This window comes from Crinia signifera, chromosome 4 (assembly GCF_055691185.1).
Source record: "Crinia signifera chromosome 4, ASM5569118v1, whole genome shotgun sequence".
In the NCBI taxonomy this organism is placed as follows: domain Eukaryota; kingdom Metazoa; phylum Chordata; class Amphibia; order Anura; family Myobatrachidae; genus Crinia; species Crinia signifera.
In genome coordinates this window covers 118,902,880-118,930,836 of record NC_139220.1, presented here as the reverse complement: position 1 = coordinate 118,930,836, position 27,957 = coordinate 118,902,880, and the positions used below count along the sequence as shown (strand labels likewise).

The window sequence follows — 27,957 nt, the reverse complement described above, 5'->3', positions numbered from 1 at the left end:
AAGGGTGTGGATCGTATTGTTGACCCAACTTAGGCCGACAGTCATTAGGACGACACTTGGGTCGACAGTCAACTAGGTCGACAGGGTTCTAGGTCGACATGGGTGAAGGTAGACAGGTGTCTGGGTCGACATGGGACAAGGTCGACATGGGTTTAGGTTGAGGGAACACTATACATTAGTGGCTCTGTAGACAGGTCCTCTGTATGTTTTAGTTGTCGCTGCATTGTATAACTTACAGCAGTAATCTCTTGTTCTCCATCTAATGCAGATATTGTGCTTGCTGCACAGAGCTACATATGCTGAAAGAGCATCGCATTCATAATTCAAGAAATATGTATTGTTGATCCACATCTTCTCACAGAAATCTTGTGGAGAAACCTGAAGAGCAAATACGGTAAAAATCAGATTCAACCAGCTATTAAAGATGTAATTTATTTTAGATTCAATTCTAGAATATTTATTATTATTTCAAATAATTCAAAATAATAATTCAAAAAGACAAAACCAGATTGGTTTAAATGTCAGCCAGTTAAAAACAGGGGCAGACACACCAGGAACTTGTGGTAAGAGATACCCATCAATGGACGTACACACTATGCACTTTTAAACTCTATTTGTTTGTACATGTATGATATATCTTCAGCCTGCAATTGTTTTCTATAGTGAATGCATAGTTTACTGATATATGCCCGATATCTGTCCGCACTGGAGTTGCATCCAACTAAGAATCAGGCCCAATATACATCAGTTCAATCTAAGTGATGTTGCCCAGTCGACATTGCTGCTGGTCAAACAATTGTATTCTATACATCACTTCTCATGTTCATTTTTTTTTAAACTACGGAGAACCCCTCATTTGCTCCTTTCAGTTTGCCTACAAGGCTAATAGATCCACGGATGATGCAGTGCTTATGTTAGTTCTTAAGATTTCTGCTCATCTTGACTCAAAGGGATCTTCTGCACGGATCTTGTTTGTAGACTATAGTTCGGCCTTTAATACTGTAGGGTGAAGAACCAGGTATCTGGTGAATTGATAGTCAACACAGGTGTCCCCCAGGGGTGTGTTCTGAGCCCCCTGTTGTATTCATTATTTACTTATGATTGTACTGCCAGCTCTGATTCTGTTCAACTTATTAAATTTGCGGACGATATTGCTATACTGGGTCTCATCTCTGATGATGATGAGTCAAAGTATAGGTTGGAAGTATCCAAATTGGAGTCATGGAGCAGTGAGAATTGTTTGATCCTGAACGTGAGCAAGACAAAAGAAATGATTGTGGATTTCAGAAAATCACACAAGACTACATATTGCCCACTGGTTTTAAATGGTCAACAAGTGGAGACTGTTGATACTTTTAAATTTTTGGGTGTAAATATATCTAAAGACCTTTCATGGAGCACTCATATCAATATTACCGTCAAAAAGGCCCACCAGCGTATGTTTTTTCTTAGGAAACTGCGCTTGGCTGGCATGAGTGAGAGAACTTTAGTGAGCTTTTACTCATGTGTGATTGAGAGTGTCCTCACCTACGGTGTTGTGGCATGGTTTGGTCCCTGTTCGGCAGCTGACCGTAAGTCTTTACAGAGGGTAGTGTCAACTGCAGGTAAAACGATTGGAGTTGTCAAGACATTTTTAAAAAGCGACTTCTCTCTAAGACTAATAGTATCCTGAGGGATCCCACCCATCCAAATAGTTATCTCTTCTCCTTACTTCCTTCAAATAGGCGATACCGTTCAGTCTTATGTAAAACTAAACGATATAGGGAGAGTTTTTTTCCAGTAGCAATTCGCACTTTAAATATTTTAAATGCTTAGGGTTATTCATGATCTATGCACAATCCTGTAGTAAAGTGTACCTCTTTTTTTAATGTTTCTGTATTTGTACTGTTTACAATTTATTTTCGTTTAATGTTCATTGTATGTGGACGTTTTATGATAAATAAAGATTCTATTCTATTCTAAAGTGTATAAAGAAAGCACTCAATGAAAGAATATAGGTTAGCTTTAATATTCTGATGATAGTCTGACAATCACAAGGTTAATAGTTAATAGGTCAACACAATATGGTCAACATAGTCAAAAGTTTAACATGGTCGACACATAAAAGGTTATCAGTTATTTTTATATATGTTTCATACTTTACTATCCATGTGCACTCCATTCGGGTACAGTAAAGGGTGCTGAGAACCGCAATAGCGGATCGAGGCACCTTGCCCCCTTGCACCCATCTTGCCCCAAAGCATACACTAATTTGGAGTCGGTCTGCTGAAATCTACAAATGACACCAACAAATATATATATATATATATATATATAGAAAATGTAGTTGATCTGGCACTCCACGAAGGTACAGCAGACAGCTTGCCCCGGTGCCTTCCACGAACTGACAGGTCCTCAATAGGGTAGAAGCAAGGTGGCACTCGGAGACGGAGATTTCAATCAAAAGACTGCTTTATTTGCAGAATAAGGTATAAGCACCAACACGGTGTTTCGAGCCTTGGCTCGTCGTCAGGGTACAACCAAACAGTAGTACATGTGCACAATAAATACCACCATAGGGACCCACCCCTTAACATGATAATCACACTCACCTGTGTTGATCCATCAGCTGTGTCCACGCTGCAGACGCCGACCGCCCGATGGAGTTCGTGCGCTTCCGGGTTGCGTCATATGACGCGCCGTCTACCCCGGGCGCAACCTCATGACATCAGCGCTATCAGACGCTGCTATACGTGGACCGCCTCCAGGACTTTCACAGGGCATAGGGTTGCCATGGCAACTGTAACAAGTGAAAATAAGATTAAATAAAGTGAAAACGTGGATAAAAAAATTAATTAACAGTACATTTAAAATATACAGACAAGACATAGAACATTTAGAACATTATGCTGCATTGTCATGACAATCATAATAAATATCTGATACCTTACGTATTCAGCAAGTAAGTAATATTAAACATTGGGGAAGCTACAGAAAACTGTGCAGCCCGTGTTGTTCATTAAGTCCCCTTGGTGCCAGGGTATCTAAAACAAATATCCAGCGGGCTTCTGCTTGAAGAAGGAGCTTACCCCTGTTCCCACCCCTTTTAGGTAAAGGCACATGATCAATAATTTTTGTTCTCAGGCTAGCCACACTGTGCCCCATGAGGACACAGTGCCTAGCCACTGGTTGATCGCTAATGCCACTGGACAGAGCTTGTCTTATGGCATGGCGATGATTCGCCATTCTTTCTTTGAATTGGCATTCTGTCTTGCCCACGTAGTAGAGCCCACATGGACAAGACAGAACATACACAACATATTTGGTAGAACAGGTGACAGCAAATTTAATAGGGATTTTTTTGCCGGTATGTGGATGACTGATGAAATTACCAACAAGCAGAGCCCTGCAAGTGGTGCATCCCACACATCTATAACAACCTGCCTGTCTAGTCAAAAAATGCACAGGTGCAGCCTTTTTAGTTAATTCACTTATATCAAGTTTAACCAACATGTCATTGAGATTTTTAGATCTTTTATATGCAGGCATTAGTTGCATCTTATTCAAGCCGGGTAAGGATTTGTCTGATGTGATTAATGGCCAGTATTGTTTAACCTGTTTAGTGACAGAAGGACTGTCAACCGCAAATTGGTTGACCCAGGGTAATTTATCTTGTGTTGTGATATTCTTCACAGTGGGATTAAGAACCACTTCCCTAGGGGTCTCCAAAACCTTCTTTTTAATCATATCGAGATCTTTTTTTCTGTAACCTCGTTGCTCGAATTTCTCTTGCATAATATTAAGGTCAGTTACCGTTTGATCAGGGTCACTAGTGATCCGCCTTACTCTCAGCATTTGAGAGAAGGGTAGACCTCTACGTAGAGGTAGCGGATGACAACTTTCATTACGCAACAATGTGTTGCGATCGGTCTCTTTGACATGAATGGATGTAGACAATATGTTATTTACAAGGGTCATCTTTACATCCAAAAAATTAATAGTATTTTTACTAATTGAAAAAGTGAATTTTACCGGGCTGGCTGAGGCATTATGCTGTTCAAACAGGTGTATCAGTGCATTCTCAGAGCCCCCCCAAAAGATCAAGAGGTCGTCGATGTACCTCAAATACAGCAATACTTCACCCTTCATGGGGCCATTCAGGAAAAGATTGTTATCGATATCACACATATATGCATTGGCGTACGATGGGGCCACTGGGGACCCCATCGCACAACCAAGGCGCTGTCTGAACATCTGGCCATCAAAGGTGAAGTAATTTCTATTGAGTGTCAAAGATAACAGTTGCATAAAGAAATCAATAGGAGGGCCAGTATAGTGCGCATTGCTGTGTAACAAGTTACGCGTAGCCTCCATCCCCTCCTGATGGGGGATGCAAGTATAGAGGCTTGTTACATCAGCGCTGCAAAGCAGCATATCGGCTGGCCAATGAATTACCTCCTGCAATTTTTTAATGAGCATACTAGTATCCTTGAGATACGCAGCAGTTTGCTGAACACAAGGATTCAAGTATGCATCCAAGTATGTGGACACAGGGTGATATAGTGACCCCCTGGCAGAGATAATCGGCCTACCAGGGGGATCCACCAATCCCTTATGCACCTTAGGTAAGGTGTAGAACAATGGTGTTATAGGGAATGAGGTCTGCAACGCTTTGCAGACATTTTCTGAAATCACACCTGTGTCAAATGCAACATTTAAGATACCATCTAACTCCGCCTTAAAACCTATGGAGGGATCATACTGTAAGCTCTCATAAACCGATACATCAGATAATTGACGTTGACATTCAAAAACATATTTGCTTAAATCCTGTACTACTACAGAACCCCCCTTATCTGCTCTGCGTATAACAATATCAGTCCTCTCACGTAGGGTTCGCAAGGCAGTCCTTTCAGCCACAGATAAGTTATGAGATAGATGCACCCCAGACTGCTCAGTGTCAGCTGATGCTTCCATCATCCTTGTAAAGGCTTTAACAGAGGGGTTGTGTGATTGGGGATCAAAGGAAGAACGGGGTAAGAGCCTTTTAAGCTGGGTAGGGATCTCAGGGGGGTGTTCACTTCTAGTGTCTTGTTGGCCAAAATGTTCTTTTAACCTAAGCGAACGGCCAAATCTGAAACAGTCCACCCGCCACTGAAACTTATCACGTGTGGAAGAAGGTACAAAAGATAAACCCTTGGACAATACCTCAGTTTCAATAGGGTCCAAGGGAGTCGAAGATAAGTTGAAAACCAAGTCTTTGGTCATCTTGCGGTACGCCGCCCTCCTTTGCCTTTCGTTTTGTTGGCCTCGCCGCGTCCTGCTCCTCGACCGCGGCCGGCTGGGGGCTTGAGTGAAGCACGGGTGATTGCCCCTAAAGGGTGGGCATTGCTAGAGGTGGTTGGTATTTGCACATCATTCTCACTAGCAGACGTGCTAGTGCCCTCGTAGTCAGTGTAGTATTGCTTCTACCCTATTGAGGACCTGTCAGTTCGTGGAAGGCACCGGGGCAAGCTGTCTGCTGTACCTTCGTGGAGTGCCAGATCAACTACATTTTCTACGTTTGGTTTGGATGAGCCGTGGCAATCTCTTCCTTATACCATATCAAGGCACCCACCCATATATTGTTTTACCAGGAGGGGAATACCTACCCGTTTGCTGCATTGCTCTAAGGACTGCTGGTCCCATTGAGGAAGCTGCGTATCCTATACTTGATGCTATGGAAACCCCTATCCCTGGTGTGAATTTCTCCCAGGTAGATACCGGAGACTTTTTTAGTTACTCCGATGTGGAGGTGGATGCCATACTGCAGGCTGCGGGCCATACAGCACAGACTGCGTCCGCTGATAATGAAGAACTGTATAGAGATTGGTTTCTCCTTAAAAAAAGGGAAATCGACTATACCATGCATGCCTCCACACTGGCCGACTATTACAGGGACAAGCAAATTCCCCGAGGCTTCCGAGTCAGGAACGCTCCCACAATAGGCCGCCAAAGTGTGGCCTTTTGCAAAAAATGGGTCAGTATATTAAACAAGTGTTCCATGGACCTTGTATTACTAGTTGTTGATGAAGCAACTAAAGAACTGGCTGTTATCAGGAACAAATTATCCGCCTTTGAGACTGCACATAAAAACTGCTTAAGTGAGGATATACAAAATGACTGGTGCTCCAAGTTGGAGAAACAAGTCGAGCAATACCGCAAGGACCTGCAGCGGTTTAAACGTGAAAAACGCCGAAAAGTATCACTCGACTACGAACAAAACAGAGTGTATCAATGGCTGAGCACCGAGAGGCCCCAAGGAGGGAGAAAGCCATATGAGAGACGCCCAAGAAAGCAATACTACACTGACTACGAGGGCACTAGCACGTCTGCTAGTGAGAATGATGTGCAAATACCAACCACCTCTAGCAATGCCCACCCTTTAGGGGCAATCACCCGTGCTTCACTCAAGCCCCCAGCCGGCCGCGGTCGAGGAGCAGGACGCGGCGAGGCCAACAAAACGAAAGGCAAAGGAGGGCGGCGTACCGCAAGATGACCAAAGACTTGGTTTTCAACTTATCTTCGACTCCCTTGGACCCTATTGAAACTGAGGTATTGTCCAAGGGTTTATCTTTTGTACCTTCTTCCACACGTGATAAGTTTCAGTGGCGGGTGGACTGTTTCAGATTTGGCCGTTCGCTTAGGTTAAAAGAACATTTTGGCCAACAAGACACTAGAAGTGAACACCCCCCTGAGATCCCTACCCAGCTTAAAAGGCTCTTACCCCGTTCTTCCTTTGATCCCCAATCACACAACCCCTCTGTTAAAGCCTTTACAAGGATGATGGAAGCATCAGCTGACACTGAGCAGTCTGGGGTGCATCTATCTCATAACTTATCTGTGGCTGAAAGGACTGCCTTGCGAACCCTACGTGAGAGGACTGATATTGTTATACGCAGAGCAGATAAGGGGGGTTCTGTAGTAGTACAGGATTTAAGCAAATATGTTTTTGAATGTCAACGTCAATTATCTGATGTATCGGTTTATGAGAGCTTACAGTATGATCCCTCCATAGGTTTTAAGGCGGAGTTAGATGGTATCTTAAATGTTGCATTTGACACAGGTGTGATTTCAGAAAATGTCTGCAAAGCGTTGCAGACCTCATTCCCTATAACACCATTGTTCTACACCTTACCTAAGGTGCATAAGGGATTGGTGGATCCCCCTGGTAGGCCGATTATCTCTGCCAGGGGGTCACTATATCACCCTGTGTCCACATACTTGGATGCATACTTGAATCCTTGTGTTCAGCAAACTGCTGCGTATCTCAAGGATACTAGTATGCTCATTAAAAAATTGCAGGAGGTAATTCATTGGCCAGCCGATATGCTGCTTTGCAGCGCTGATGTAACAAGCCTCTATACTTGCATCCCCCATCAGGAGGGGATGGAGGCTACGCGTAACTTGTTACACAGCAATGCGCACTATACTGGCCCTCCTATTGATTTCTTTATGCAACTGTTATCTTTGACACTCAATAGAAATTACTTCACCTTTGATGGCCAGATGTTCAGACAGCGCCTTGGTTGTGCGATGGGGTCCCCAGTGGCCCCATCGTACGCCAATGCATATATGTGTGATATCGATAACAATCTTTTCCTGAATGGCCCCATGAAGGGTGAAGTATTGCTGTATTTGAGGTACATCGACGACCTCTTGATCTTTTGGGGGGGCTCTGAGAATGCACTGATACACCTGTTTGAACAGCATAATGCCTCAGCCAGCCCGGTAAAATTCACTTTTTCAATTAGTAAAAATACTATTAATTTTTTGGATGTAAAGATGACCCTTGTAAATAACATATTGTCTACATCCATTCATGTCAAAGAGACCGATCGCAACACATTGTTGCGTAATGAAAGTTGTCATCCGCTACCTCTACGTAGAGGTCTACCCTTCTCTCAAATGCTGAGAGTAAGGCGGATCACTAGTGACCCTGATCAAACGGTAACTGACCTTAATATTATGCAAGAGAAATTCGAGCAACGAGGTTACAGAAAAAAAGATCTCGATATAATTAAAAAGAAGGTTTTGGAGACCCCTAGGGAAGTGGTTCTTAATCCCACTGTGAAGAATATCACAACACAAGATAAATTACCCTGGGTCAACCAATTTGCGGTTGACAGTCCTTCTGTCACTAAACAGGTTAAACAATACTGGCCATTAATCACATCAGACAAATCCTTACCCGGCTTGAATAAGATGCAACTAATGCCTGCATATAAAAGATCTAAAAATCTCAATGACATGTTGGTTAAACTTGATATAAGTGAATTAACTAAAAAGGCTGCACCTGTGCATTTTTTGACTAGACAGGCAGGTTGTTATAGATGTGTGGGATGCACCACTTGCAGGGCTCTGCTTGTTGGTAATTTCATCAGTCATCCACATACCGGCAAAAAAATCCCTATTAAATTTGCTGTCACCTGTTCTACCAAATATGTTGTGTATGTTCTGTCTTGTCCATGTGGGCTCTACTACGTGGGCAAGACAGAATGCCAATTCAAAGAAAGAATGGCGAATCATCGCCATGCCATAAGACAAGCTCTGTCCAGTGGCATTAGCGATCAACCAGTGGCTAGGCACTGTGTCCTCATGGGGCACAGTGTGGCTAGCCTGAGAACAAAAATTATTGATCATGTGCCTTTACCTAAAAGGGGTGGGAACAGGGGTAAGCTCCTTCTTCAAGCAGAAGCCCGCTGGATATTTGTTTTAGATACCCTGGCACCAAGGGGACTTAATGAACAACACGGGCTGCACAGTTTTCTGTAGCTTCCCCAATGTTTAATATTACTTACTTGCTGAATACGTAAGGTATCAGATATTTATTATGATTGTCATGACAATGCAGCATAATGTTCTAAATGTTCTATGTCTTGTCTGTATATTTTAAATGTACTGTTAATTAATTTTTTTATCCACGTTTTCACTTTATTTAATCTTATTTTCACTTGTTACAGTTGCCATGGCAACCCTATGCCCTGTGAAAGTCCTGGAGGCGGTCCACGTATAGCAGCGTCTGATAGCGCTGATGTCATGAGGTTGCGCCCGGGGTAGACGGCGCGTCATATGACGCAACCCGGAAGCGCACGAACTCCATCGGGCGGTCGGCGTCTGCAGCGTGGACACAGCTGATGGATCAACACAGGTGAGTGTGATTATCATGTTAAGGGGTGGGTCCCTATGGTGGTATTTATTGTGCACATGTACTACTGTTTGGTTGTACCCTGACGACGAGCCAAGGCTCGAAACACCGTGTTGGTGCTTATACCTTATTCTGCAAATAAAGCAGTCTTTTGATTGAAATCTCCGTCTCCGAGTGCCACCTTGCTTCTACCCTATATATATATATATATATATATATATATATATATGATAATGTTGAACTTTTTCATGTTGACCTTTTACTTATATCAACCTTTTATCCATGTCAGCCTTGTGCATGTCGATCTTCTGGGGTCAACCTAAATATTGTCAACCCTTTCACTGTTGACCTTTTATACCACACCCACTAGATTTGCAAGATAGTCTCACAGCTCCTAACCCCATTGAATCAACAACCAGTTGTTGGTGTGTGTATCATGTAAGGGAACAGAAGAGCAGCATGGAGTTGGTTGGAGAAAAGCATTACCCATGACCAGGGCTGCCGACAGGGGGGTGCCAGGGGTACAGCTGTCCTGGGCCCTGGCCTCTGGAGGGGCCCGGGCAGCTGCCCACAGTGGCACGGCACCACCACCCCGCACCCGCACAATGCATCCCCCACCCGGTGCCGGTGGACAGGCACGCACAATACACAGATATAGAAGGGCTCTGCGCCCTGCAGGCTGCACTGTGCAGTGAGTGCTCAGAGTCCCAACTCCCGACAAGAAGGAGGGAGACGATGCTGCGCTGCTTGAGCCTGGGAGATGTTGCGCCGCCGCCACCGCTGGTAAGTAATAGTAATTGGGGGGGTAGGGGGAGAAGGGGCACCGGCGCGCGTGAGGGGGGGGGGGGGGTGGTGCCGCTGGGGACATCACTAGATGTCAGCTGCCACCCAGTTCCTGTTGAGTGTGCATACAAATCTATGTGACCTGAGAGTCACTTAGATATGCGTGCACCTTCCGCATCATTCGATGGTCGGTGATGGGTGTTTCCCCATAGCCTGCAAATGGATGCAAATGGATGTTTATGTTAAATATCCATTAAACATCCATACACAGCCCTGCAGCCGAACACAGCGTGCGAAGGGGGGGCGGACCTGCAAGTGTCGGGCAGCGTCTGTGAGTCAACCAGAATTAGGGCCTTTGTTATAATGAATACCATGTATTGCTGAATATTGACCCAACCAAAATATTGGGTGAGATTTAATAGGATGAGAGATTCAGAAAGTGAGAGATTTGGTAAGAAATCTCCAGGTTTTTTTAAAGCGACAATCATTTACACTTCAAAATCAAAGTGGTTTGCAGTGTAAATGATTGCCGCTTTAAACAAAACTGGAGATTTCTTACCAAATCTTTCACTTTCTGAATCTCTCATCCTATTAAATCTCACCCATTGTTTCATATACCAGGCCTTATTCTGTGTTATAAAGTACCCAGCATATCACATGCAAGACAAGTGAGGAATGGTCATTTGGCCAAAGTTCCCAGTTGAATCTACAAAGAACAATATACTGACATACTGTACTGTGCAGAACACACTAGCATAATTCTAAATATAGCTTTCTGTAATCTCCTTCCATTAAATTACTTCCTCCAGACCAATAATATTTGGATCCCAGTAGAATGAGATATTTTCAGTACAGATGTATTGTAACTCCACTTATAGTGATACATACCTTCCTGTGACAGGGTGAAAACACTTTCCTATTCAACAGCTCCATGCAGTAAGTACAGTTATCTTCAGTGCAGTTTCTCACTGGACGTCTTGTGGTAACGTCAATTGATTTCTCAATTTCCCAACTTTTAATAAATGCTTCAATATCTTCTTTGTTTGTTACAATTGTTCTGTTTTGCATCTTTAAATCATCACTTGGATCACCATTACATAGTCCTAGAAACAGAGGAAAGTGCAAATTGTGCTAAAACTGCAGTTCTGAAGGCAGACCACAAAGAATGGCATGGACGAGATAGATGTACTAAGCCTTGGAAAGGGATAAAGTGGAAGGAGATAAACTGCCAGGAAATCAGTTGCTAGCTGTAACATGGCAGTTAGGGGCTGATTCAGGGCCATCTTAATATATGGGCTCAATGGGCAGCTACCCAAGGGCCCCCATTTGTAGAGGCCTTCATCCTGGGGCAGATTGAGTTGTGTGCATCTGCCTCCTGAGCTTCTGGGGAGGCAGTAGAGAATACTGCCCGGTCGCTCTGATTGTGAACCACACAATCAAACAGAACAACCAGGCAGCATTGTCATCATGCTTCCCAGCATGCAGCCAGACCGTGAATGGCTGTCAGCATGTTGATTGGTGGATAGTTGGAGCTATCTATCGATCAGAGTCCAGAATTATCTACCTGCCTCCCAACCTGCAGCCAAACAGTGAATGGCTGTCAACTTGCTGATTGGTGAATGGCTGGCGCTATCCACCAATCAGAGTGCCAGCAGCCATTCACTGGAGAGATGGTACCGGACCATAGGAGGGGCGTGTTATGATTATTTTTTTCGTTTACATTTTCCCCATAAATGGGTGTGGATGCATTGCTTTGACTGGGGCCTACAATGCGGTTTAGAGGACCCTGAGTGGCTAGTACTTTACCTCTCTTCACTTTATTACTCTCCAGGGTTTAATACATCTGCCCATATAACCTGTGAAGTAATTGAAAGACTCCTAATCCAAAACATCTTGAGAATATTAAAATAAAATAAAATAAAAACTGCCAGACAATCCACACCTAATGACGCTTGTATTTTATTGATGTGATAATAAGTCCTAAACACTATAAAGTGCTACGGATTTCTACATTGCAGACTTTTTATGGGACTATGATGGCATAGCCCAACACGACCAATCAAACGATAGCACCTGTGCTCTACAGAAGGTAACACGCAGGGGGAGAGGTTGCCTATGGCGCCCATGACATTCCCACCAGCCATGAAGGGCTCTGCTGTTCTAGATAAGTTCTGCGAGGCATCTCCCATCTGGTGGTGTCAGGTAATTGGACATAAAACTACATTGCCAGTAAACTGCCTTTTATATCATTACATATAAAATATTCTCAGGCTGATCCAATATCCAATCATCATGACAATAACACGGATTAACACAAGCAAAATACAACTATTTGTCAGAGTAACACTTTCTAAAAAAAAATATAGGTATATTTATTGTGCTTTATATCTTTGTGTAGCACCTGACATAGGTAAGTTGCGCTGATTTGTTCAGGTATTGCTTACCACAAAGCCCTTCTGTCTTGCTGGACAGATTGGAATGCAGGCCGTACTGTATGTCTATAATGCCGGTAACATGAGTCCACTTGATGCTGATCCCTGCAGGTGTGTTAATGACATACATTGCTCCTGTGTCCTGGATACATAGGCCTTGCTTTGAGAATGGTAAAGGCTGTAGTATTGAATTCACTTCTACCTGAAACAAGAGAATACAATCATAAATAATGTCACTCCTGAACAACTGAGATGCTGGGGATTTCCCAAAAGCAAACAGATCTACAGGATTAAATAGTGGTTTCTGTGATCTAATGTCTGGGTTTTCGCATATTGGCAAATTTGACAGTGCTAAGACTTTTTTAATTAAACACATCCCTGCTTGGTATTAACCAAAAGGCAAAGTTGGGCTCGTCGCACTAGGTACTGATAATGTAAATATCAGAAGAGGCCCCCAGTATTTATTACACTTAAATCAGTGATATTGGCGGGGTGTGCTACCTTTTGACAAGAAATTTAAATACATCAAAGACTAGGAGGAGGTATTTTATATAAAATATAACTTTATTGTTATATTAAAGTTATATTTTATAGAAAATACCTCCTTACGGTGCACCACAATAACGACAAGCCTAGTCTTTCCTTCTCCCCTTGATGTATTAACCAAAAGGCACAATGAACTGTATGTACAGTATATAGTTAACTAATACTCATAAATGCTTTATTCAGGGCATCTTACTGCATAGGCACCCTGGACAGCTGCCATGGGCTGCATATTTCTAGGGGTCTTCAAGCAGAGGCGGCTTAGGCCAGGGGGTATCTGCCAGCCGACTGGTGCCTCTTGATCTTCTTGTGAGGCATTTAGAGAAGGCTGGGCTATCAACCAATCAGAGTGCCTGCAGCCAATCACTGTATGGATGCATGCAGAGAGATGGCACGGGCTGCAGGAGGTGTAGTTTATGATATTTTTTTCATTTATTCCCATGACTAGGAGGGTAGAAGCTCCAGTGCATTGCTTTGCCCAGGACCTACAATGCTTTAAAGAAAGCCCTGGCTTTAGAGAAATACATTTTCACATGCAACCATAGTAATTATAAGTTCTTAGAATGAAATTGTATATCAATTAATAAAAAAAATTCATTACATTTGTATAGTTCTATTAGATAATATTTGGATATTTTTATTTCATTTTGTGATTTGGAGCTGTCATAATGTGAATTAGGTGGGAGAGAGAGACATGTGTGGGACATGTGTGGGAGGGGGGGTAAGACAGTGTACATACAGTGCAATTTGGCGGCTGCTGAAATTTAATCCGTCAACCTAATGACCCTGTTGACCTAACCCATGTTGACCTAGACTCATGTCGACCTTCCTGCATGTTGACCTAGACTCATGTTGACCTAAATGCATGTCGACCTAATGGTGTCGACCTAATGACTGTCGACCAACATTGTGGTGACCTAATGATCCACACCCCTACACTATGCAGTTCCAGAAATCAGCCAGATACAGTATACAAACAATTGTACTACATTTTTGCTCACCCTTCTGTCCAACCGATTTATAATCACTAGAAAGTTGGCTGTTGTCACATTTAGCTTCTTAAAACATAGTCCAGATGTACCTCCAGCGGCGACCTAGAGTAGGACAACATACGTGTCAAAAAAAAAATGAAGAGAGCCATTGTTTTCCAGCTTGATCCCCAAACATTAGATTACCACAGAACACAATATTCCCCCACAGTGATGGCAAATGGGAGGCTTGGCTCGCGAGAGTATCATCCCGTGAAGCCACGCCCCCTTTTGCAGAGGTCATGCCCTCTTTTCAGGCTCAAGTCGGAGTCTGGCATCACATAGTTAATAAGTTTTGGAGGTATAAACAAGGTGTTAGCAATATGGACAGCTTGCTAGGTTATACAACATATTACAGACATAGTGTATATGTTTTTCTCGCATGTGTAGAGGAGGTAAAGAACAACTTACCAGCTTTCTTATTGAATTCACACTCTGGAAATAGAAATAAATATATTAGTTAAGTGAATTATCTTACTAACAAGAATGTAAAAGCCACTGTATAAAGTTAGTTTCAAAACCTAAAAGGCCATACTGGGACTAGTATATAGTTATACAGTAAGACAGTGTTATGAATCAATACTAAGCACATTTGCCATGTCACATACATGTGTGCACCTGACAGGAAGTACTGCCATCAGAAATTGTGGGGCACAGGACTAACAGAATAGGCTGGGCCACCCTTCCTTGAACACCTGGAATCTCTGGTGTGACCTCTGTCTGTAGCACTGGCCGCACTACTCAACCTCTACATTTCTTTAAGGGAAATGTCAACTTTGTTTATGACAAATTATACTTTATAAACTCCAGTCCTGGGCCCCCTTTCTGTCAGGGCCCCGGACTGGAGTCCCTGCAGATCCCCCTGATGGCTGCCCTGCTGGGTGACCTGGAAAATGTGCACTGTTGGGGGTACTTGAGGACCAGGTGTGGAAACCACTGTTCTAGAAGGTGCTAGGTAAATGATAAGCATAATCTGATCGGCTGATACTGGCGAAATCTCCACTTATAAAAAACCCTATTTTTGTAAACATACCCCATAGTATCTCAAAATAATCCATACTGATTCCAATTTCCTAGCATCTCAGAATACTACTGGAGTCCCAGAATGAGTGTCTCAAGAATCATAATTAAATCCATACATTCTATTTGGTCAGAATAACAGCATAGTGACTACTGGGGTCTCAGACGAATAACATTATGACCATTGTAACTTGGTCTCTCAGGGAGAAAAAGAAAACTGTTTAAACTAAGACAGACATAATAACTTACCAGGCTTGGAGGACATTTTTCAATATGGGCTACAATAGTTTCTTTTGGAAGTCTGACCAAGATATATGGTGCAGCGTTGTAGAGGGCAATGTTATTCCCATCAAATGTGATAATGCTCAGCTCTGATAACATAGAGCACTGACCTAAGAGGAAACATTTATCTATTGTAGGTAAATGTTTATACTGCAAATCCAACTGGAGCACATTTCAGATGTGTTAGTAGAAAAACAAAGGAACATAATCAACAATAAAAAAACGTTTTGGCTTACAATTCTATCTGTTTAAGCTCGGACATATATGAATTACATAGGTTCTGTGGCTAAATAAAACCAGGTGAACAGCAGGCTTGAAGCTAGCCTGCCACAGAATTTCTGTAATTTACAAGTGTCCCGGCTTAAAGGGATAGTATGGAAAGCCTATGGGGGTTATCCAATTAGTCACTTTAAATGACCACAGCTAATGAATATCCAGAGGCTATGCAATTTGTCCTGAAAAGCCAGCGCTTCATGGGGATTATACTTCAGGTACCTCAGGCAAGTGTAGTAAAATCTGTACAGACCATGTTTTTGCAAAAATACATGGGCCCGGGAACTTATCAGGTCCCATTTGTTTTTATACCCAAAAACAGGCAATTTTACAGCCATTAATAGCCATTAGCCAAAATCATGACATTAGCTAGGTTTTTTTATGAAAAATGAGAGCTGCTAACAGGGCCCCCCATTGTCCATAGTTACCAGGCTCTTTCCAAGCAGTGCCAGGGTAAAACCATGCCCTGGACTTAAGCGCCACCCCCACTGCTGCCCATAGTTGCCTACCCTCCTGCATTCTGCATTTTTTGGAGAAAAAAAGGAATGAGAGATAGATACATTTACATTGAATCATCAGCACCATTTCCCAGTACTTTACCAAGTATAGTATCTCTTACTATCTGCTTTGGGGATCATCTACATTTGGATATAAGTAATTTTAAAATATTCCTCTCAGATGTAGCAGTACACACCCACGCTTCTAGGTGCCACATTCACAATCTCTTTTTCACAATCTCTCTATATATGGAACTACACACGCCCTTTGGGTGGAGCATGACACGCCACCTCAATGGCGTGCTGTGCAAAATTCTACTACCAACTATAATCTCCCTGAAACTAGTTTTCAAAAGTAGGCAAGTATGCTGCTGCCAGATTTAAGCCCGCATTCCCGATGATGTTAACATAAACCACCGGGATGATAGGAAGCCAGCAGACATGACCCCATGGCCAGACATGTAAGCAGCCGTCGTTGCTTCTAAAGTACTAAGGTAACTATCAAGTGGTATATACAGTAAATAACCCATAATTCATGATGAAACCTTACATGGACATTCCCATTCTGGGCAGCAACTGTCACTGTTCACTTGGACAGGCATTCCACGAAAGCCGCAGTCTGGTTTCTCCACATCTTTGTGACAATTGCTTGATACGTTGTATAACATCCAGCCCATATTAATGCAAACATATTGGCTGCATGGATCCAAAGGTTCGATGTACCTTGGCTGTTAATAAAATTCATAAAACTAATTGAATTTTGTGATGTTGACATTACATAAACCGTAAATACTGTATACTTGATAAATTGTTTTTATTATCAGCACAGAAAGAAAGAATTGAGTAACTATACAAACTGGAACAATCATATAATATAAATATGAATAATATGAATACAATTCTATATCCCCTTTGCCTAAAAAACTCAAATGACAGGTTAGAAAATCAAAAAATGACTTACTGCTTATATCTGAATTGAATACAAAATAATAAATCGTAATTATTTCTGCATTCAAGGCCAATCTGAAGCTATGATAAGTGATGCATGGGAACCACAATAGTGTGTACACACTAGAGACAATGTGGATACAGTAGTTTGTTGTTCCAAAACACTGGATAACATGCTGGACTGGCTTCTCATCTCCACCCCCACAGTTGGATGATGGATTCATATGGCTACATTTTTCATCTTTTATGCAGCGGGACTGCCTCTTCCACCAAGATGTCCTTAGACTTTTCAGACTACAAGCTTACAGTCCCTGTGGATCAAATATATCCCTACTCTCCACCACCTTTGCCACTGAACACCTTTGAACATCAGCACACCATACCAGACCAGACTCTTATGGTTATGTCCTACCGCGAGGGGCGGCGGTACGCGTCCTCCGATCTTTTTATACCCCCACTATCCACGTCGGCGTGGAGTTGACCTTATATAGTGTGGCGAGCCCGAAGCGTGGCGAGCGGACGCGGATGACTTCACATATATTCTGCGTCGTCGGGCTTCGGGCTCGGTGGCTCGTTGCGCTCGCCACACTATAGAAAGTCAACTCCACGCCGACGTGGATAGTGGGGGTATGAAAAGGTTGGAGGACGCGTACTGCTGCCCCTCGCGGGCTCGCCACGCTTCGGGTTGGCGTTGATAGTGGGGTGGCGTTAACAATGGGGGGCATTTAATATACTCATTACCCATCAGGGTGGGTATACAATTACAAATCGGGTCTGGGGGGGGCATTTAACATGGGTATAAGTTATCTGTTATGTAGAAGAGTCGTTTACACCACCAAAATACTCCAATGCTGTTGGAAGAGAGTTGGGACCAGCCAAAGTGATACCCACGCATATAAAAAGTATCTCCATAGCGGTAACTAGGATGTTCTTTGCATTACATAGTGGTTATAAGGATATTGGGCTGAAATGATATGAAGTTTTCATGTATTGCAATTTCTATATAAAAACATGTCATTTTAACCACAGTTGTTCTTGTATTTAAAGCCTCTTCAGTTAGATAGTAATGCTCACGATGTTTACAGATTGAGATTACCAGACAAAAATATTTTTGTGGATTGGGGTGAGAACAGGCTGCCAGGCTATATGATATAATTCTGATGAATTATAATCGAAGTTTTAGCACTACCCTGCAGCTGCAAGTTACGCATGAAGTTACTGCCTTAGAGTAAACCAGTCTAGTCTGGAAAGGTCGCTATAGAAAAAATATAATGTGCAGGAACAGGAATTCCTCTTTAAAATCCCAGAAACACTGCCCACCCACACTTCCACATTTCCTGCACTAGGTGCATTATCTCCAGTGGCGCAAGTAGAAATGATTTCTCAGTGGTACTATAAGTGCGCGCCATAGGCAGGCACGTCAAAAGTGGGCATGGCCATGTGTCATGAAGGGGCGTGGTCATATGAAACTAGACGAGTGGTTACATGACAATAGGGGCATGGCCACATTATGCCACACATTGTAATGAATCTTACACATTATACCACACACTGTAATTCCCATTACACATTATGCCCCACATGGTAATGCCCATTAAACATTATGTCCCACATCGGAATGCCCACTTCACATTATGTACCACACCGTAATGCCAATTACATATTATACCACACACCGTAATGCCTATTACATATTATGTCACAGAAGTGACGATTACTTACATGCTAGTTGCCAGGAGCTGCATGCTCGATGCCAGGAGTTTTGTGTTTGTTGGCAAAGGAAGTTTCATGCTTGTTGCCATGGGAGGATTACATGCTTGTTGCCATGGGGGGGTTCCATGCATGCTGCCATGGGGTGATTACATGCTCAATGCCCAGGGGATGGCAAGGGTTTATATGCTCGTTGCCCAAGGAAGACTACATGCTCATTGCTCAGGGGACTTCCTCCAACCATGCCAGCTCATGCCCCTTTCCCCACACAGCAGCACCATCATGCGCAGGTCCCACTGGCAGTGACTCCTTTGCCCCGAGCCCCAGGCTGCGCAACGCCGCAGGCTTCCCTCACATCTCTGGCGGCTCTCGGCCATTTGAAATATGGCTCTGATTTGTGAGCCAATCTAAGCTCATGGATAAGCAGCCAATCACAGTGGTTGCTTGTATGCCAGCTCTGATTGGCTCAGGGGCTGCGCCATATTTGAAATGGCCGAGAGTCACCGGAGGGGTGAGGGAAGCCTGCTGCACTCCACTCCACTCTTCTATTCTCTCAGTGGCAGCAACATTCCCCAGAGGGGTGGGAGAAGTGCAGCAGGGGATGCAGGGTGGTATGGCGTACTGGCAACATATTTCTAAAAGGTACGCCATATCACTCCGTACCCCTTACTTGCACCACTGATTCTCTCTGCAATTTCTGGCTTTAGTATATTCATAATTACATTTGAATGCAAAGAAAGATGCCATAATGCAAACTGCATGTAGCCATTCCCAGATTTATCTTGTAAATAATTTAATATGTAGCCCCATGAACCCATATATTTCCAAATGTGATCACTACATCAAAAAAACCACTGCTATAAGAATAAGGAAAATCAGGAACATTATTAAACTTTACTGATTTATGGGCCTTATTTTGGTTCATTCTTTCTGACAAAATCCTTCTTAGATGGACAAAACCATGTGCACTGCAGGGGGGGCAGATATAACATGTGCAGAGAGAATTAGATTTGGGTGAGTAATTTTGTTTCTGTGCAGGGAAAATACTGACTGCTTTATTTTTACACTGCAATATAGATCTCACTTTGAAGTAAAACCCCACACAAATCTAATTCTCTCTGCACATGTTACATCTGCCCCACCTGCAGTGCACATGGTTTTGTCCATCTAAGAAGGATTTTGTCAGAAAGAATGAACCAAAATAAGGCCCTATATGCTTCTTCAAAGATGTGACTATAGAGAGTCGAATCACTTACCATACATTCTGAAGAGCTACTTGTATGTATCATTGTACCAAATGAGTAGTCATCGGATGATACTGTAACATTCACTATCATTTCGGTAGCTGTTTGCGAAGACAGAGACTCAGTAGTGGATGGTGAAACTGAAGCAACTGACTCAGATGTTATAGCCTTAGACAAGGTGGTTCCTGATTTTGTAAAGTTAGAAAAAGGTTCCAAAGTTTCCAATGGCAGAAATGTGGACATATCAGTTAATGTTTTATTGGTAACTAAAGAGCTATATAATATTGGTTTGGTAATGGTCCTGGCACTGTCTTCTGTATAAGATTTTACAGATGTTAATGGCTTTTCTTTTTTAGTAGTCAAACCATGAGTAACTTTAGTATAGGATCCTTGGCTAGTTTCAGGTAAAGTAGTAATTTTTAATGTTGTCTCATTAATAGCTAAAAATGTTGAAGATGTGGAAGATGTCTCTGTGGTAGCGGACTTTAATGTAAGTGCCAGTGGTGTCTTCAGGTGTTTAGTAGTGGGAAAAGAATCAGTATGGTCTTTGAAATAACTTGAACTTAAATCTGTGACTTTTGCTTGTACTGAGGAAGATGAGGGCCATGGACTGAAAGAAATGTTCTTTGACGTATCGTAGGAAGAAATCAAAGTAGTAAATGAACTATCCATGGGGAATGTAGTATTGGATTCTGTTGCGTGTGTTGTAGTAGCCTCCATAGTTTCTTCAAGTCTTGTATAAGGTTTTATAGCTGAACTTGTTTCGAATGAGTACTTAGTAGAAAGTACATGGTCGATAGATTTGCTTTCCAAGTCACTTGTTGGACCTTCTCTTGTAGGAATGCTTGTAACTAGGTGATCTTTAATAGTCGTTAAAGTCTTCAATGGGGTCTCTGTGCTTTTAGGGAATTTCTTAGTACTCAAAGTCGCAGGTGGAGTCTGGATAAGTGTTGCATTGGTAATAGACAATGTTGTGTGTTTTGTGGAAGTGCTTGTAAAGTCTTTTGTTTTGGCTGTTATTTCTGGCTTGGGTGAAATTGTGGTCTCTAAATAGCCTAAAGTAATCCTTACCTCTGTAGAAGAAGTGGTATTTTGCACGGAGGGTGTAATGTCCGGAGTTATCATTGATGTTTGTGTCATTGGCTGAAGGCTTATGGTAGATGGCGATGTAGACTGACTAATAGACACAGTCATCAGAGGAACTGAAGTTGCTTTAGATGTAACTGAAGCTGTCAACAAGGTGGTGTGGTCTTTCACTTTGGTATGTATCACAGATTGTGTGGTTTGGTATAGTTCTGAAACAAATGTGGTTGCGGGTGCAGAAGTTGTAAACAATCGGGTAGCTACGGGAGACAAATGAATAGATGAAGACGTTTTTGGAGTCACAGAAATGTTCATGCTCGTTGTTTGGGTTGGCAAAGCAGACACAGATTCATTTAGTGGAGATGTAGAGGGCAAAATGCTGGTTAATTGTTTTCCAAGAGTCACTTGATAAGTTTCATGGGAAAATTGGCTACTGAGGATTTCTTTAGAACTAGTGGTGCTAGATGTGAGAGGGACAAACACAGATGAAGAAGGCGTACTGGCTACAGTCGAGGTCAGTGAAACAGAAGACATACTTGTTTCCTTGGGTGATGTTAGGTTTGATAGCGCTGGTAATCCTGATACATCTGTGACTGAAGTATAAGTAGAACTTTCTCCAACTGATGAATACGGAGATACAGTAACTGACTTTGTAGTTAGCTGGAAAAGACCCTGTGAAGATTGTCCTAACATTCTTGTTGGTGTTTTAGTTGTGTCCACAGCTTCCTTGGGAGGTAGCGTTTTAAAAGTTCCAAAAGAAGTTATAGTGTGAGGTGATGTTGGGTATGAAACTGATGATGTGACTGTTGAAGTAGAGAAGTCTACGCTTCTCGTTGTTGGCTGCTGTACAGGACCAGAGACAGAAGTAGTTTGAGTTGTTTTGTAATAGTCACTGGTGAGCAGGTCAAAATATGATTTATACTCTGAAGTACTTGGAACTGATGATCCTATGTATGTTGCGTGAGTCATGTTAGTTGATCCTAGGAAGGACAATGTTGTAGAATGTGATGGCAGGATGGAATCTGTCATTGCAGGATATTTTATTTTTGTAGAAGTGACAGCTGCTGATGCAGTTGCTGATGCTGTTTTTGTTGGTTTTGTTGCAATTGGAAACATTGTTGATTTCACTGGGACACCTTTGGAAAAGGAAATAAATAATGATGGCCAATAAAAATTATATTTTGTAAATATGAACTGAAATATAAACATGTACATGTCATACAAACACTGACGTCAAGTGATGTAATCTAGTAGATCCGATAATAATAGAAATATGTTATTCCTTAATGAAATGGCTGTAATTATTGAATTAGCTTAGCAGGAAACCCAGTGGTAGTCTTTTTCTTGATGACTATTATTGCAAAAATGAAGCTACTATATTACAATTTTAAGCAAGCTGGCTCACTGCTTGTTGAATAAGTTTCTGACTGGTTGTAAACAACCATTAAAACAGGAATGGAATAACCCCACTCCATAGCATAGTGTGTCTGGCCCACAGTGGCATACACATTTATCGTGGTTACAACCAATCAGGATCACCCTCTGCTAGTCTCCAAGCCAATCACAACAAGGTGATAAGAGAACAAGTCACAAAGTGTAAGAGGTACAGTAGTGCTGGTAGTAATTTTCTATATCTACTGACAAAAGTACAGTAGAATGATTACCTGTGCACTCTTTGAATGGGGGGGGGAGTTATTAAGGTTGGATAGGACTAAAGTGAGAGAGGTAAAGAACTAACCAATCAGACTCCTGTAATTTTTCATATGCAGCCTGTAATATGGGAGTTAGAAGATGATTGGTTAATGTATCTATATGAAAAACAAGGTTCAGCATAGCAGGAAATGGAATAAGGGACATGATAGAGGGGATTGAGTTATGATCTATGTCACCTCTGGCAAGTTACATACAGGTTTAACAAATATTTTGGCTAATTTTGAATGTGGAACTTAAAACATTTCAGCTACAGCACATCTTTCTACCAGTCACTCCTAAAATCATGGCAGTGATCACAAGGATGAGTTGCAAGTGTCCTTTTGATTTTGCACCTTGAGTAGACCATATAAAATGCTGTCAAGAGCAGTGTTGGACTGGGCCCAAAAAGGAATGCACTGGTAGGGGCCCACATTTTAGGGGTGTGACCAGTTTCCAGGGGGGGGGGGGCTGTGGCTAACCTTTACAGAGTGCATGGTCTGGACCCCTTGATAAACATACAGTATATACTAAACACTGGTAGTGCTTCCATGATAATAAACCAGATAAATAACACCACTACTCTGTATAAAATACACCATAGTCTTGTGCAGTATAAGATAAGGGAAGAGAGTGACTCAGTGATATAAGTGTGCACAACAATCCTAAAAAATGATTAAAAGGTGCCATTCATAAACACCTAAAAGCAAATAGGAAGGATAATGAAAAAATTTAATTCAGCACTAATAATGTTCCCAGGTTGAATGAATAATGTTAATTTCACCACAATTGTTCATCCAGTATAGAATATCCTAATGACAGGGGAAATCATTGATAGTATATTCCTCCTCCAAGAATGGTGTAGACAGGTAAAAGCATGTAACAAAAACCCAGGGCAAAGCAGGTCACATTGATGTCCCGAAGGATGGCTGGCCAGCTCTGGATCTGGTGAAAGCCGTCCAAAAGTGACAGATTAGCCTGGAGTCCCAACGGGTGGTGTACAATCCAATATTAATGGCAAGGCATGTCAGTAATGTGAAAAAGGATCTGAGAATCCGAAATGCAGTTGGCGTACCTGTACACATTCCTTGGTGAAGGAATATATTATCAAAGATTTGCCCTGGTCAGGAGCTACTATTTTATGATATCGAGTCACCTTATAGCATCAATAGAGTGCTGTTTCAAATACTGAAATACTTAATGCATCTTAAAACCGGAGTACCCGGAGTAAACCCACACAAGCACGGGGAGGATATACAAAGTCCGCACAGTTAGGACCATGGTGGGGATTGAACCTATGACCTCAGTGCTGTGAGGCAGTAATGCTAACCATTACACCGTCTGTACTGCCCTGATACTTTGATACTTTATGAAAAGTGTAAATTTCTACCATCAACAATATAAAAAGTGATAGTCATTCAGACACCTCAGAGTAAACTGTCTCAACAGATCAATAATATAGTAGTAACATATAGCATATGAAGTACTCACAGTCCCCTGGATATACACATTTGAGTGTAATCTCATCAAGAATCATGTGGTTTGGACAGTATGGAATGCATCCTTCTACCCTAAACATCAAGCAAGGAAAATGTTAGCACAAGACTAGCTAAAGACATGGATAGAATCACTGAAGTATATTAATGAATGGTACATGGCAATATTGATGTCAATATCAAATTATATTTATACAAGTTGTTTAAAATGGATTTCAACAAAATAAAAAAAAGAAAAGAACATTTAATGTAGACCATTTTTGAATTAAAAAAAAATGACTATTAATTTAAACATTTAAACCAGACAGTTTGAAGTGAAAAAAAAAAATTTGGACTGCAAAAGGAAAATGTGCATTAGAGGTGCAGTATTTGCAGTACAGATGTTCTCAGCTTCTCCCTGGCAGAACTGGAAGACAGCGTGGGGGAATCTGCCGCACAGGATTTTTTATTACAATTGGATGATAGATATTCTGGCCCCCTATTTTCATAGAAGATAAAGACAACCAATTTATTCAGGGGTGTGCTACCACTGACCCTGTCATATTGAAATATATACAAAGAAAAAACTGGCAGAACTGCTAAGATGTAGCCTCTATAGAGGAACAATATAAGAATACTGTGGAAATGAACTTACGGTGGAAGAAAAGAACATAAAATGGCTTCAGGATCACTGCAGGTTTTAACACAAGGACTGGCACATGGTTCATATCTCCATTCACACATTCTTCTATAGGGAACAGCTGCCACAATCTCTGAAATACACAATTGATTGTATATATATCTATATATATATATATATATATAATGTAAATTTTTGTGGGCATGGAAGAGCAGGCATATTCTTAGGCACTGCCTTTATCTATTCATACATTGGGGCTTCAGTAGCAGGGCCAGCACATGCCCTGGTCAAGGTAAAGCTACATGACTTTAGTAGGGAAGGATACGGGCCCATCACTATGTATACAAATACATGTAAAAGGATTCAAATCAAATTCTATAAAATGCACAGGAAATACAAACAAATAATTAATCACTAAAATCATATATTTTTACACTGTCCAATGGCACATACACAGTAACACAGTTAGATTTCACTACTAAGTAGTACACATAAAGCATTATGGGACTTAGTTTGTCCACAATGCATTGTGGGGAATTTGTCGTGTTATGTTATTTTTACAGGTATTCCTTATATTTTATATCAAACTGTATTATGGCACAATATTAGCAAAAACTAGAGATCACCTAAGCAATTTATGAAAGTGTATGTTATCTAATTATAACTAATAAAAATAGAGAGGAAGTGATGTATGGGTACCCTTACAATAAAAGGAGGGTCTTAGCTCAGGCACAGACACACTGCTGGTTGGTGACCATAGGAGAAGTACTATGGAATTAGCTACGTTTGTTACCCGCGCCAACAGGTGGTGGGTTCGGTGGGGCTGCGGGCAATACGAACAGCTGGATTCCACTTTGCTGTCCACCTGTCTCTGTGTCTCCTGGGGCCAGTCGCTAGGCAACCAGGGACACATCAAGTCACTTCCGCCCCAGCGTCAGTCAGCTTCCCGGATGAAAGCTGACGACTTTTGCCTAGCAGTTGCTAGGTTACTTGGGGAAACAGGCCATACGCATCTGCCACAGCTGGCATCATTAGATCCGGAGGGCTGAGCTGGATCCTCCTCAGGCATTGGGGCACCTGAGCCCTTTTAAGGGATTCAGGCCAGCACAGCCTTGCCAGTTATAGTTTCAGTTTGTTTGAGAAGAAGTCACCTGCTTCTCTCTTTGGCTTCACTTGCTCCTGGTCAGGTTGGTTTCTCCTGCTCCTTGGATTCCTTGCTACCCATTTTAGGTCTGGTTCCTGTAACCCTAAGTGCGCCAAGGTTTATTTTCCTTTCTGGTTATACTGCAGCTGCCTTGTGGACATTGTTCTCAGTTTCTTTTTACACTGTCCACTCTTGCTCATTTTCATTCTGGGGTTTCCGGAGTTTGCTGCAGGTTTGCACTGTTTGGTTACTCTTACCCCAACGGGGTAATTTCCTATTATGGTACTTTTCTGTACCTATGTGTGGTTTGCTGTACTTTTGTGTGGGGTAATTTTGTTATGTTTGCGACTCGGTGACCTATGGTATGCATCGTGGTCGCTCATACCTTGTGTTAGCTTTCTCTCTAAAGTTGTCAGGGTGCCATTAGCCTAATTTGCCCCTTCAAACGTGGCTATTAAATGCGAAGTCCTAGTTTTTGCCAGTACCAGCTATCCCTCAGAAAAGGTCAACAGAGCCAGAGTAGGATTCGCAGCAGTCACAGCTGTTGGTTCACACCCAAATTCATAACAACGGTAAGACTATCCCTCTTCAGCAACTTTAAAACATTTCCAAATGTGACTATGATTAATTGTTGCAACTGATATTAGTTTAAGTAACCTAGCAATGTATATTTATCTAGTTATGTATAATTATATGTATAATGACACACTGATGGTGGATTTGGAATCCCTTTGTTAAAAATGGCAAAACCATACATACTATATGCTCCCATGTCTGATAATTCAGTTATCATCTCCTATATGATTAGCCCTTTAGAAGCATGATTTGAATATATTCATAATATACTTTGGCTTACTTTTACAATGGTACATCCATTAGGTTATAACCACTCTTTGAGAACTCTGCCTACAACAAATTCCTGATTTATCCTTATGTTGATCCAATTGACCAATCAGGTACGTGATGATATTAGCTTTTTAATTATATGTGTAGTTATTCAAAACATGTCACAGAGCACGAACTTGGACTAGAAGTTCATCTTATCCTATTGATTTTGTTTTGGTAGGAGATTATTGTTTAGGAACCTAAGACATTCTGAACCATCCTAAAGGGTTTAAATACAATTGAGGAGTTAACTCTGGCTCATTGGAAGGTATATGTCTCTGCTAAAGCAGTGAGACTATTTATGCTCATTTTCTCTTTTAGTATAATTTTTTCCTCACCATTCAGCCTGTTTTAGTAATCTTTCAATGCAAGAGCCAATTTTTATGTATCTGTATGTATTAAGAAGTATTGATTAATTATTCAAACTATGGGCCTTATTCTAGTTCACTCTTTCTGACAAAATCCTTCTTAGATGGACAAAACCATGTGCACTGCAGGGGGGCAGATGTAACTTGTGCAGAGAGAATTAGATTTGGGTGGGGTTTTACTTCAAAGTGAGATCTATATTGCAGTGTAAAAATAAAGCAGACAGTATTTACCCTGCACAGAAACTAAATGACTCACCCAAATCTAATTCTCTCTGCACATTTTACATCTGTCCCCCTGCAGTGCACATGGTTTTGTCCATCTAAGAAGGATTTTGTCAGAAAGAGTGAATAAGGCCCTATATGCTCTACATTTGTAGATGTGCCCCTGATGAAGTCTCAATGAGACAAAATACATTGAGGGTTTTTTTCTATTAATTGTGACCCCTACTTGATACAACTAAAGGGGGGGAGACTCAGTCAGAACAAATTACATTGTTTACTATTAATTTTATGTGAAAAAGTATTTTTAATATACATCAACTTGGAATTACAGTATTAAAGTATTAATTTCTTGGACTTCAAGAATGAACAGATGTACAAGCTTGATAGTGGCCCTTACGGTCGGGTTCTGATACATAGCACATTAGGGCACTAACTAACTATTGTTGTGTATATATATATATATATATAAACAGCAAGGTAGTGGTAGCACTCGCTTGCTGTTTATGTCGGATCCTTGTGGGGATA

General features: G+C 41.7%; 1 protein-coding gene and 1 long non-coding RNA gene across 2 annotated transcripts in view; one reads left to right on the top strand and one right to left on the bottom strand.

Moving 5' to 3' along the window:
• The window catches only part of OTOGL (otogelin like), a 205,333-nt gene that overhangs the window by 44,962 nt on the left and 132,414 nt on the right, over positions 1-27,957 (bottom strand). Inside the window, 10 exon segments of the mRNA XM_083182312.1 lie at positions 237-378; positions 10,838-11,052; positions 12,394-12,583; positions 13,926-14,018; positions 14,364-14,387; positions 15,222-15,364; positions 16,575-16,752; positions 19,939-22,145; positions 24,190-24,269; positions 24,829-24,946. Coding sequence (XP_083038438.1) covers positions 237-378; positions 10,838-11,052; positions 12,394-12,583; positions 13,926-14,018; positions 14,364-14,387; positions 15,222-15,364; positions 16,575-16,752; positions 19,939-22,145; positions 24,190-24,269; positions 24,829-24,946 — 3,390 coding nt within the window.
• LOC146074355 (uncharacterized) lies at positions 266-27,086 on the top strand. The gene is made up of 3 exons (XR_014473413.1): positions 266-394; positions 26,837-26,913; positions 27,024-27,086. It is a non-coding gene; the product is annotated as an uncharacterized LOC146074355 (long non-coding RNA).